General features: G+C 42.1%; 1 protein-coding gene across 3 annotated transcripts in view; it reads right to left on the bottom strand.

Annotated features, from left to right (window-relative positions):
- Positions 1 to 286: 286 nt before the first annotated feature.
- The window catches only part of TTC7B (tetratricopeptide repeat domain 7B), a 98626-nt gene continuing 86192 nt past the window's right edge, over positions 287 to 12720 (bottom strand). For all 3 annotated transcript variants that reach the window (XM_083501589.1, XM_083501587.1, XM_083501588.1), the window contains one exon: positions 287 to 1357. In XM_083501589.1, the coding sequence (XP_083357715.1) occupies positions 1136 to 1357 (222 nt within the window). In that variant the 3' untranslated portion in view covers positions 287 to 1135. The remainder of the gene's footprint in view (positions 1358 to 12720) is intronic.

Below are 12720 nucleotides of genomic sequence, written 5' to 3'. Positions count from 1 at the left end.
CCTGAAGCCTGGAGAGTGAGAGGGGTCGGTGCGCACCGACCCCTCTCGCTCTCCAGGCTTCAGCGAAAGCCTGCATTCGCCCCATAGGACGCACACACATTTCCCCTTCATTTTTGGAGGGGAAAAAGTGCGTCCTATAGGGCGAAAAATACGGTAGATGTTCTTCTGAGCATCTTTTTGTAAAACAGAGGTATCTTCTACTGTGGCTGTGTTATGGTACAGACTGCCATTTTGGGGCAGCCTGATTATTTTCATCCAGCTCTCAAAACGAAGGACAAGCACTATATCCATCCAAAAATCATTTTTATTATTAACACAATCTTCCCATTGAGCCAAGTGGGTTTATAATGCATAAGGAATGTCGGTAAATATTCCGTCTTTAGCATCTTTTTACATATTTCCATTGATAAATAAACTCTGAATTCACATAAAAAAGTTAAACTTAAATAACTAATATTTTCTTTTCATTTCTTCTTCTTCTTTTAAACAGGCATACATTGGTAAAATATAAATATTCTTGTACACAACCTCTCTTCTAAATAAAGGCGATAACAATTAGCTACACATCACAGTTATAAACAACTAAAAACATAAACCTTTCGGTTAATTTGTCTGCCTGGACTACTGCAGAGATGGAGCACAGCAAATTTCACATTTTGATTCCGGGCCCAGAGAGGTTGAAAGACATGAAGAGAACGGGTCTTTGACAGGCTTGGTTAAAAATAGGCTGCTCTGCCGCTGAATTTTAACTCGAATCTATTATTCTACAGTTGGTGTTTGATTCTATTTAAAGTTTTACATAACACTCAGATGTCACCTAATAAAACATGGCACAATACCCATTTGAACAATAGCGTCAGGCTTTAAAACTACTATGGGGCGAAGATGCAGGTGATACACGGGTGGTGGCGTGTGTGTGGTTCCCCCACACTTCTGGTTAGTTATTTCTCTGCATTAACAATAAGATGCTGTATCACTTCCGCAGTCAGAATCCCCCACGGTAATGAGCAGATTGCCTGTTTTGTTGCATTACCTCTCAGCCTGAAGAGCCGCCCTTCGAATCAGGAGGAAGGCTTACGCAGCATGCTTCCTAACATTCTCACATGATGATTCATCAATTTACCCGGACAGCCTTTCAGAGGACTCGAGGGATGATGGTGAAAGGGACAATGGGGCTGCTGGCCTCGAGCTCCAGCGCTGTCAGGAAGCACTCGGTTGCCGCATCGTCATTGCCCTGAGCTTGCAAAACCACCCCGAGGCCATTCCAAACCTCGTGAGCCGTGGAGTTCACCTGGACAGCGTCCCTAAGGATCTTCTCAGCCAGGCTGTACCTTCCAAGCTGGTGAAGTATCAAAGCCTGCAGCGGGCAGAGAAAAGAGTGCCATGGGAAAGAGGTTGAGGGAACGGCAATGAAATACTGCAAATTTAAAAAAGAGAAGAGCACATTCTTCGGTCAGGGCAAATGAGAAGACCATGGCAACAAGGCTGGGCCGTTACCAAATCCCAAAATATTTGGATTCTGCGCTCTGGGCAGATTCTGTAAGAGGAAGAGCACATGCTAAAATGGAAAATGAACGGAAGATGGATGTGTGCAGAGGCTGAGCCTCCGGTGATTTAGCTGAGAGGAACTCCTAAAGGGCGAGTGTAGGCTGTGCAATCCTGGAGGAAAAGGCAGCTATTCAACAGCACTTCTTGCAATTTTCCATTACAGTTAAGACAAGCAGTATGCATTCTTCATCAGCACACAAATAAACAGTTCAGTTGTACACATTAATGTGCAATTATTAGATTCAGTGGAAGGGAGACATTCCACCTCTGTGTCAAGCAATTGGTAGGGAACCAATTTTTTTTTGGAAGAGGGAAGGACGCCCCCATAAAACAGGATTATTTTTCCCAATGGGAAGTTTCCTCTTTGGTATTCCCAAATAAGGGCAAGCTTTTTAAACTCCTAGAATAATGAGATCATCCACCTATTAGTCAATTGAGGACTCCTTCCACTTCAAATTCTCAGCCTCTTCTCCCCTCTCCTTGGGAGTCCTCCAGGTAGCTGCTACCACCACCCCTGGCCTATGAGCTGCCCCCTCACACTGCCCCACAGAGTCCTGGGACTTGTCTGTCCATTCCCAACAGCAAGGGCTGGCAGACTGGCTGGCTGAGCTCCCTCACCTGCTTACTTGCTTACTCTGAGGCCGCCTCAGCTCCTGGCAACCAGCACCCCCTGGCCGGCTCCAGAGGCACCATTCGCCTGGGGAGCTTGTAGCCAGGGCCGCTGCAACAAACAGCTGTGCAGGCCTTTGGGAGGCAGAGATGCGAGAGGGCATCAGAGGAGGGAGGGAAGGAAAGAGGGACAGAGGCCAGCATCGCCCGCAACATCCGAGGGTGCCACAGCACACTGGTTGAAAACCACTGCTCTAAGGTATATAGAGGTGACATTTCCCATTCTGTTGATTGTTCTTAATAAGCAGAATGTACTTTAGTGAGCTCTGTTTATACACAGTATACCTTTAAATAAAAAGAGTTCTTTTCAGTCAGCCACTATAGCTAAAGCATCATTAGATTTTATTTATCCTTCAGAATTCAACCATACTGGATAACTAGCATTTTTAAAAATAACAATGCCTTTATAACAACTCTGTGATGTGACTCTGCTTGGAATATTAGTTTTCTAAATTAGTATTAAGGGGAGGGGTATTCCAGCTGTATCAGCTGCACATACAGAGAAAGGTACAGGTTTTGTACTGACTGTGAGGACAAGGTTAAAAGTATATCAGCAAATAAATGAATCTAGACATCTCCTCCTTCTTAGGGATTTTATTGTCTGTCTAACGGATTAAAAGGGTAGCAGAAGTAGCATGGCTGCTTCTCTAAAGGAAGCATGAAATGATCCAGGAAACTATTTATTAGTGCTTTCGTTTGAAGAAAGGGCACATGTGACATTTAATCTGTTTATTCTAATCAGGCAAGTGCTTTGGGCAAATGAGATAAAATCTTAAAAGCGGCATTCAGATTTGAAAATATGAATGTAGTAAAAAACAAACAAACCCAAGAGGGTTTTACAATGCAAACATTCCTTGCTAATCCTTCCTCTCCACCTGACTCACAATAAATGAACTTTGCATTCAAATAATAAAAACTGACAAAAATTAACGGGTAGTCAAACTATATTTTTGTGTAAGGTTAAGGCTATTGGAATATAATATCCATTCTACATTGAAACACAATATATTTTTTACATTATTGGGTGTTAGTGATCCTACTTTATCTAGGATCTTCAAGAATCCCTCTGGTCAATGGCAAAACTACAGCTTATTCAAATAGTTCTAGATTCTACAGCTAATATTTTGGGCAAAACTTCACCAGATAATTTATTTTGAGTTCTTTTACTGGTGGATTATTGATAAATATAAGGCACCATCTCTCCCTCCCCCAGGTCCAAATCCTAAATATGCCAGGAGAAGGCTATCAACAGAATATATTATTCATTTAGAGATGGAAGGGTTTCAAAACAGTTACTTGTTTCTCTTCTGAAGGAAAAAGAAAAGGATTATTTATTTATTTTTAAAAAGTAAAGTTTGCAAGTCCTCACAATAAAAGAATCGAACTGAAGTAGACAGTGGAACACTGTTTGTATGCAATGTATGTCTTGACTATGTTATTATGTTTGTTTTTCATGCCTGTTCCTGTCTATTTGATTGTACAATGCAAACTCTCTGGTATACTACATAAATGCAGCTGTGCTATAGTGAAAAGTCCAATCCTCATTGTTGTTACACTCCCGCCCTGTCGCCCTCAAACAAACCTTGGAGCTAAGGTATTGAATTGCTTTCCCTTGCTGCAAAACTCTTGTTGCTAAGGGGAAAATGCTCTTCTGCTTGGCAACAGTGTTTTCATAAGGTCAGCCGTGGTTGTTGCTACACGCTGAACTTTATTTTGCTCCAAAACAACAACAAATGAATGCATGAAACAAGTTAGTGCAATTCTAGAAGAATTTAAGAAGAAAGCAGCTCCTTGCAGAAGAAAGAAAAGCTTTGTAATGAGGAACATTTGAAATGGAAAGAGTGTACTGTTTGTTTTAAGCTGCAGCGCTCCAGAATGGCAAATATGTATTTTAAACATGACAATCCACTGATGTTTCCACTGATTTCAAGTAAACTAATTAAATCAATTTCAAAAGAAACTAAAAGGGACCTAGATATATTTAAAGTAAAGAATGTACCAGTGCCGTTTTAGGCGCACCATTGGTCTAACTGGGCATGAGGATGCTTGCTGCGTTAAAACTCATCCTAAATTCATACTAGCCATAACAGCTCGTATCAAATGAATAAGAGCTGGAGTGAAATAAAAATATACTTCTATTTTATTGTTACTGAATTCTAAATCATTCTCTTTCTTGCTGAGAAATCTTTGTTTATGCCTTAAATGCCATGCTGATAAAGGGAGGCTCATGCTGCTTAAAGAAAACATTTGCCTTCCCCAGCCTCAAGCCCTCCAGAGGTTGTCAGATGTTACAACTCTGCACAGTCCCTGACCATTGCTGAAGCTGAGGGAAGCAGTAGAGAAAAAAACATCTGGAGAGCACCAGGTTGGTGTGGGGGGGGGGAGCAGGGGCATAGAAGGGAGATGGTGGTGGTGGGGGGACCGCCCCGGGTGTCCTCACTGAGGGGGGTGAGATTCAGCCCGCCACCTGCCTGCGACTCCCAGGCCTACCCCGAGCCGTCGGGGTAAGGGGGGAGCTATGCTGCTTTGCTGGCGGCATCTCCCCCTTCTCCCTTCATTTTGACAGCTTTGGAGTTCCAGTGACTTGGGAGCCGTGGGTGGGTGGCATGCCGAATGTCCGGCATGGGCAGCTAGCTCCTCCCCCAGCTTCAGGGCACGCCACTGGGGGGAAGCCAAACTATTTATTTACTTATTTGTTTGGAAGGTTTACAGTCGTACCTCGGCTTCCGAACGCCTTGGGAGTTGAACGAACGATCGAAAACCCGGAAGTGTGTGTTCCGATTTTTAAACATTTTGAAGTCGAATAGACTTCCGGAATGGATTCTGTTCGACTTCCAAGGTATGACTGCACAGGCTGTCCTAAAGCAGAGGCTTACAACAAGGAAACAACTTGAAATTAAATAACAATATGGTAAAAGTATGCTACAGAAGAAAGACAAGTTGCAGAGAATTTATTTTTTAAAAAAATAAATCTTAAATAGATTAAAAGGCCTGGGAAAATAAAAAGGCCTTCATTTGGTAGCGAAACACCACCAAAGCAAGTGTCAGGCAAGCTTTTCTGCTGGGCATGATTCAGGTGATGTATCTTATTGGCCTAAAAATTGGGAATGCACAAAGTAGCACAATAGTCTACATCTTTTTGGCTTTGCACCATGGGCAGGTTGAAAAACCAAGCCCTGTGGCCCATTTTAACAAGATGTGTAATTGGCCTGCAGTACTGCCTCCAGGTTCCTACGGCAAAAGAACACAAGACCAACTGCTTGCTGCCCTTAGATATCTATTTCTGTTTAAACCATAACACTTCTCTTCAAATGCAAGTTGCATCCACCCACACAACTCAGCTGCATCAGGCCTGAGTCACACACGGTTTTAAAATGCATCTCTGCAACAGTCAGAGCTAGGATTTCGATCTCAGCAAAAGGAACAGGAAAAAAACCTTAGATTTTTCAGGAATCCAGCTGCACCAAAAAGCCAGAGTTTGTACAATAACAGGACACCTTTGTCAGTAATACTACCAGACAGACAGTTTCCCTTGGCCTCTTTTTTTTTTTAGCACATTTTGCTTTTACATAGGTTTTCTTGATCAACTCCAAAGCTCAAGCACATCATTGACAATTTTTCTGCTTTTTGTATCATTGCTCCATTTATCACCCCACCTCAGCAGGACAGTTATTCATTTATTTCTCAGTAACTAATGGCTGGCACAAAATGAACATGGTGGCGGCAGCAGCAGCAACCACAACAACTACTACTGTATACCACAATTATGTGCATTTGGATGAACATTTCTGCAGTTTAAGAGAATGCTGGAGCTGTAAAAAGGCTGCCCGACAAAGTGCCTGTATCTCTCTGTATGCACACAACAGAGGGCCCTCCATGAAGTGTGTGTTGCTTTCAGTCCTTTTTTTCTAAAAAAAAAATTTAGAGGTACTCTCATTTTCCTACTCATATTAAAATACTGCCCCTCAATGAGGCCAAACTTAGATTCACAAAATGTTTAGGGGTATGCGTACCCCTGCGTCCCGCCCCCCCCAGGAAAAAAAAAACCCTGGTTGCTTTCATAAAGGGTGATGTGAATCTGACATATATGGAATAAATTCACGTTGAATGGCAGTAAATCTGTTTTCTTTTGAAATTTGTGCTTTGTTACATCTGCACAAGTGGGTTATGTGCCAAGTCAAAAACACTTAAATCCATTAAAGTTCATTCTGAGCTGCCAAGAAAACAGTAACATTCATGGTTTTGAACCTGCGGTAAAGTGGGGGGGGGGGGGATCTGAATACAGGAAATGGAGTTGGCCCTGATGAGTCGAGTAGGAGAATTGTATTTCCACATTGGCACAACTTCTCTGTCCTTCATTTTTAAGCTTATTTTCTCACCTCCTGCTGGCCCTGCTGTGTATTTTACGAAGCCATTTATTTCATAGGTGTATAGATTCAACTGAATAGCTGTTTTTAATTAAAAGCAACAAAACAAAATGAGATACGATGTTTTGCTTTCTAGTACAACAATACTGGTTACTTAAGTCATCCTTCCCCAGTATAAGCAGAAATAATTACAGAGAAGCATTTTCAATCTGATATGAATCTAAACATTTAATCAGCGGAAGAGAAAAGTAAATAATACTGATACAAGAGCCACAAAACATGGCTCATACAAAAGATGATTGAGCTTTGTTTATGCAGGATAGATCTCTGGATAACTTGCAGTAGAGCACCAAGGATTTCCGATTACCAACTGTTTAACAACAGAAATAGCCTTTCTTTTCTATTTCCAAATTAGGCTACTGAAACAAATCAATTGTTGTTGTTTTGTATCTTTTACAGGTATTATACAGAACAATATAAATGGTGTTTTCTGAGCAGAGGGGGATCAAGAATCTTGACTGTGAACCCTGGAAGACCTGCTCCCTGCCTTACAGGCCTTTTCCCACCTGGCCTGGGAGGGCAGGGCCTGGACTGACTCCAGCTGCAAAAGCTGAGGCTGCTGAACAGAATATTCTTTAGGGGGTTTTGTTTGGGGGTGGGTGTTCCTGTTAATTTTCTGTACTTTCATTTTGAATCTTATGATTTATGTGGCAACTGTTCAATTTGGTTGTTTACTTTTTAATGTTTTCTTTATAACTACTTTTGCTATGTTTGTAGTCAGGTAATTTTTTTTATATGTTGTAAGCTGCCTTGAACATGGTTTTAGCTTTGGAAAGGCAGCATACAAATAAAATGACTGACTGGTTGAAGAACGGATTTTTGTGTGACAGTTCTAGTACAACCCCCCTCCCCCACGAAAAAAAATTCTAGGCAGAAGAGGTGCTCTGGGCATAAGAGGGCGTGTCTGCCCTCTTTTCAAAGCCACTATTTCAAATTTGGCTCCAGGTGATGAATCTCTGGCTGCTTAGAAAGAAAAAGGAGACTATGTAAGCTTCAATAGTACAGTAATATGTCTTATATAATTGATTAAATGTATCAAAAAATCTATTTTCAAGTCAAGGAGGGGCAGCTGCCCCCCAATCAATAAAAACCAATAAAAATACTTAGCAAACTTGAGGTTCTGCTCCCTCAACAAAAGACCTGCTCCCCCCAACAAAAATCCTGGCTCCACCCATGGCGATGGGTATTCAGGGGCACACCGCCTCAGACAGCGGAAACCGTTGACGGCCATCAAGGCCAGCAGCCTTCTCTCCTCTTACCACTTGCCTCACCTCAGTTGGCAGGAGGAGAAGCAAAAGCGACTCCCTTGAAAAGTCAAGCCTTGGGTAAAGAATATATACTTGGGGTTCTTACTCCATTATTAACTAGTTACATGTAAAACACATTTTTATCCAAAGCGAAAGTGTGAAGAAATGTGCGCACAGCTCCTGGGCTTCCTGTGCATGGTGCTTTCTAGCATCTCCCAAAGAGGACTGCATGATGCTTAAGCTTTTAGCTCCCTTGTAATGCTAACAGGGCCTTTTGTCTCTGTGCTCTTTCAAGGTTGGTGGTTTGCTAATGGTCTGCTTTGCTCCCCTTTTAAAACCTGACCATTAAGTGCTATAAAAGACCCTTTCTTCCAGGTCAAATGCTATATGCGAGGAAATGTGGCTTTGGGGCATGGAAGCTTCCTTTTAGCATGCCAAATCTTTGTCAGCGTAACTTCTCTGTCCAATTTTCCTAAGCAAAAGCCCCAAACAATGACGCAGAGCTATATTCTCAAAGACAATGTCAGGGTCTCAATATGTATGATCCGGATGCTTCCCTAAAAGCCTTGCTTTTTGAAATAATGCCACAATATAAACTACGGGTGCTCGGGACACAGGTGGCACTGTGGGTTAAACCACAAAGCCTAGGACTTGCCGATCAGAAGGTCGACGGTTCGAATCCCTGCGATGGGGTGAGCTCCCGTTGTTCGGTCCCAGCTCCTGCCAACCTAGCAGTTCAAAAGCACGTTAAAGTGCAAGTAGATAAATAGGTACCGCTCCAGCGGGAAGGTAAATGGCATTTCCATGCACTGCTCTGGCCACATGACCCGGAAGCTGTACTCCGGCTCCCTCGGCCAATAAAGCGAGATGAGCGCCGCAACCCCAGAGTCGATCACGACTGGACCTAATGGCCCTTTACCTTTACCTTTACAAACTATGGGTAAGCAGAAGATAGGGCATGGGGATCCAGCCAAACGCACTCAGAACCCCTCTTCAGACCTTCTTGCTCAACACAGGAAAAAAGCAGGTGGAGAGGTGGAAGCAGATCATGGAAGATCGAAGTCAAAATATTGCAGTGTGCAGAGCTCCTGTTCAGTGTTCCTTCCAGGCAGCCATCCTGTCTCCTAGAATGCTCCACCGAAATCTCCCCTCCTGGTTTTCCACCCCTAGACACTCTGCGTCCTGTGGCCATTGAGTACGCTCAATCCTTACTGGTTTATTTTGGTCTGAAGATTTTTCATACTTCAAAATGCTAGGGCTTCCCAGGATGTGCTGATACCTGCCAGTTTGGCCACACAAGGATCCACACTTGGAGAACAAGTTCATTATTACACACGGAATTATTTATTGGCCAAGTTTTTCTTTTAGACAGCTTAATTGATAATCGCTAAGCACTAAAAATCTAAAACTAATGTGAAGCAAAGAGCCAGAATCACTCACCCAAGGGGCACTCCTAGAGAGGAAGGTCTTTGGGAACCTTCTGACATTCACCAGGGAACTTGCCTGGTTAAACAGGTTTAACCAAGAGGAGCCACCACTGAAAAGGCCCTGTTTCTGCTCCCCACTCCTTTTATTTAAACAGGGCCAAGTGTCCAGATAAAGGCCTTAACATTCGACAAAGTGAGTAAACACGATAACTATTCTGCTGCATTCTGGTGCAGCGGCTCAGTGCAAGGAAAACAGCATGCTGTATTTAAGTATAGCATCTCACAAGGCTATGCAAATATTACAACTGTAGAACTAAACAGTGACAAAGATCAGAGAGAGAGAAAAGATATAGGCAAGCAGCAAAGAAAATTACTACTTTCACTGAATTGCCTGCAGCTCACCCAGTCCTTAAGGATCATGGGGGGTAACGGAATATAATCTAATCTCATTCAACGTCACATCTTCATGGCCAATTTTGCAGCAAAACTGATAATCAGTTCTTAATTAATATTATAACATTAAATTGCTTTAAGAAGCCTTGAATAGGAGAGCCACTCACCAAATTAAAAGGTAATACAGTGCATTATCTAACTGAGCAGACACTATAAACACATTATCAAGCTTCCTTACATTTTTATTTTTTTAAAGATGCACATTGTTCTTCTTCTAAAACCAACAACACATGCTATACTTAGTCAAAATGAAATTACCATCAGTTAATATTCAGGAAACAGCACTGCTACTGAGCATTAGTCATGATTTAATTGGCTAGCTGATTAATCAGTTGATTTACTAAAATTCTTAGTTGGATCTTTTAAGTTTCTATACATAATTATGTCTGGTTCAGAAATCATGGAACCGCAATTAAATTGGCCTATATACTAGGCAAATATTGATACCGATACATTACAAAAAAAATTGGCAAGCTGATACAAAATTAGTGTGTTGCCACACCAGTGGGCTGAAATGCAGACATTCAGCATCTCCTTAAATTCTGTGAAATAGGCTAGGTTTCTTGCATCCTCAAGAATTCTCTGCACATTCTTTTAAGGCAAAACTATATGTCAGGCTAAATGTGTTATTAATAGCTACATGAAGTCTTTAAAGCAATTTAATAGCAGTTTCACCAGGACAGCAGTGTGCACGGAGAATTTAAGTGTTTATTCCCAAGCTGTGATCTCCATAAGTCTGGCTATGAGTCTTAGGGAAAAGTTTGAAGTAGTTACTAAGGACACTTTTAGCACCATGTGTCATTTGTCCTAGTAAATCGGGGGGGGGGGCGCTACACCTTGTACATCATTATTATTTTAAATGATGAGCTCGGCTTGACCCTCATGACAGAACACTGTTCTCTGATATGCGCAATTTGACAAAACATTAAATAAAACATGCTATATAACTCTTTTGATTTATGGTGCTGGAGGAGACTCTTGAGAGTCCCATGGTCTGCAAGAAGAACAAACCTATCCATTCTTAAGGAAATCAGCCCTGAGTGCTCACTGGAAGAACAGATCGTGAAGGACAGATCCTGAAGCTGAGGCTCCAATACTTTGGCCACCTCATGAGAAGAGAAGACTCCCTGGAAAAAACCCTGATGTTGGGAAAGATGGAGGGCACAAGGAGAAGGGGATGACAGAGGACGAGATGGTCGGATAGTGTTCTTGAAGCTACCAGCATGAGTTTGACCAAACTGCGGGAGGCTATGGAAGACAGAAGTGCCTGGCGTGCTCTGGTCCAGGGGGTCACGAAGAGTCGGACACGACTAAACGACTAAACAACAACAACATATAACTCTATTGAAGAATGCACCTTGTTAGGCCAGTGAAGTTCAACACTAGCACTTTAACCAGATACAAGATGAGTGAATCGCAATGACATCCTAAGTTTGGCTAGAAATGATCTACTTACAGTGGTGCCTCGCAAGACGAAATTAATCCATTCCTCGAGTCTCTTCGTCTAGCGGTTTTTTCGTCTTGCGAAGCAACCCTATTAGCGGCTTAGCGGATTAGCGCTATTAGCGGTTTAGCGGCTATTAAAGGCTTAGCGGCTATTAAAGGCTTAGCGGCTTAGCGGCTAAAAGGCTATTAGCGGCTTAGCGGCTTAGAAAAAGGGGGGGAGCGAAAAAAAATTGGAACACTTGCAAGACGTTTTCGTCTTGCAAAGCAAGCCCATAGGGAAAATCGTCCTGCGAAGCAGCTCAAAAACGGAAAACCTTTTCGTCTAGCGGGTTTTCCGTCTTGCGAGGCATTCGTCTTGCAGGGCACCACTGTAGTTCAATGCAATTAGAAACACGAGCATGAAGTCATTGCCACAACTTGCTCTAGCTTGAGCACTGCCATTAATTTATATTTTCCAAATCACAGAAGTGCTTCTGTTTAACTGATAAGCAATGGAAAAGAGCATCTTTTCCAACGCTAACACACAAAGGAGACAATAAAATGGAAAGCTCACATGAACCTGCCACCTGACATTTCATCTTCAAAGGACCACTATAAAAACTGTTGCATTACAAGGCGGAAACTTTGTTTCAGTAACATTTTCCAGTAGATTTTTTTAAAAAATAAATACTTAATGGAATTATCCGCTCTGCCAACAGAAAGAAGAATATCAAACAAGATATTCTGACCACTGGCCACTCTCTTGCTCCTCTATGCTGTTCCGGGTTTCCTCCTGACCCCCTGAGCCAATTTCGGGAAAGGCGGGCTCACTATGTATGCATAGATGCTCAGCTGGAACACCAAGGAATGGCAACATAAAAAAATACACTGTAATTAAATGTTTTTCTTCTGGAGAAATGGGCTCTTGGAGCAGAATCTAACTCAAGTTAGCATAATAACGGAGCAGAACTGGGTGAGTTTGTTCAGACTTAAGTAAATGCCGGTTCACACAACAAGGCGGTGTACAGCAATATATACAATAAAATATAATCCACCATAAAAGCAGTACAAAATTACCAATAAAAGTGAATTATCACAAAAGTCCTAGCAGAGACACAAATAAAACCAGCATCCACCCAAAGAAAATTTTGCTATAGGAAGCTGGAAACACAGTCAAAAAATCCTCTCTTCAAAATTTTGGGAAGTGTGTACATAAACCTTATGCCACTGATCTCTTACTCATTCTGTTAATACTATGAAGACTTGTTATTCCCATTTTACAGACACAAGCCCTTAGCAAACGCAAACTGTGACTGCTCGCTTGCATATATTAAGTAAACACTTGACACTGAAAACATGTAAGTTTTCGGGGCAGCATAGGACCCATCCTGCTATAATTGGAGGGGCCCAAAATGTAAAGGGGAAAAACATAAAGGGAAAGAAAGGCAAGAGGGCATGGGGAGGATGGGGAAGAGGGCCACACTCTTGTCTAAATCTTAAAAATTTGTGTAACGTTTGTTATGG

This window comes from Podarcis liolepis, assembly GCF_965112155.1.
Source record: "Podarcis liolepis genome assembly, chromosome: 1".
NCBI classification, from domain to species: domain Eukaryota; kingdom Metazoa; phylum Chordata; class Lepidosauria; order Squamata; family Lacertidae; genus Podarcis; species Podarcis liolepis.
Note: the sequence above shows the minus strand (reverse complement) of the source record. Positions and strands in the feature narration are given on the sequence as shown.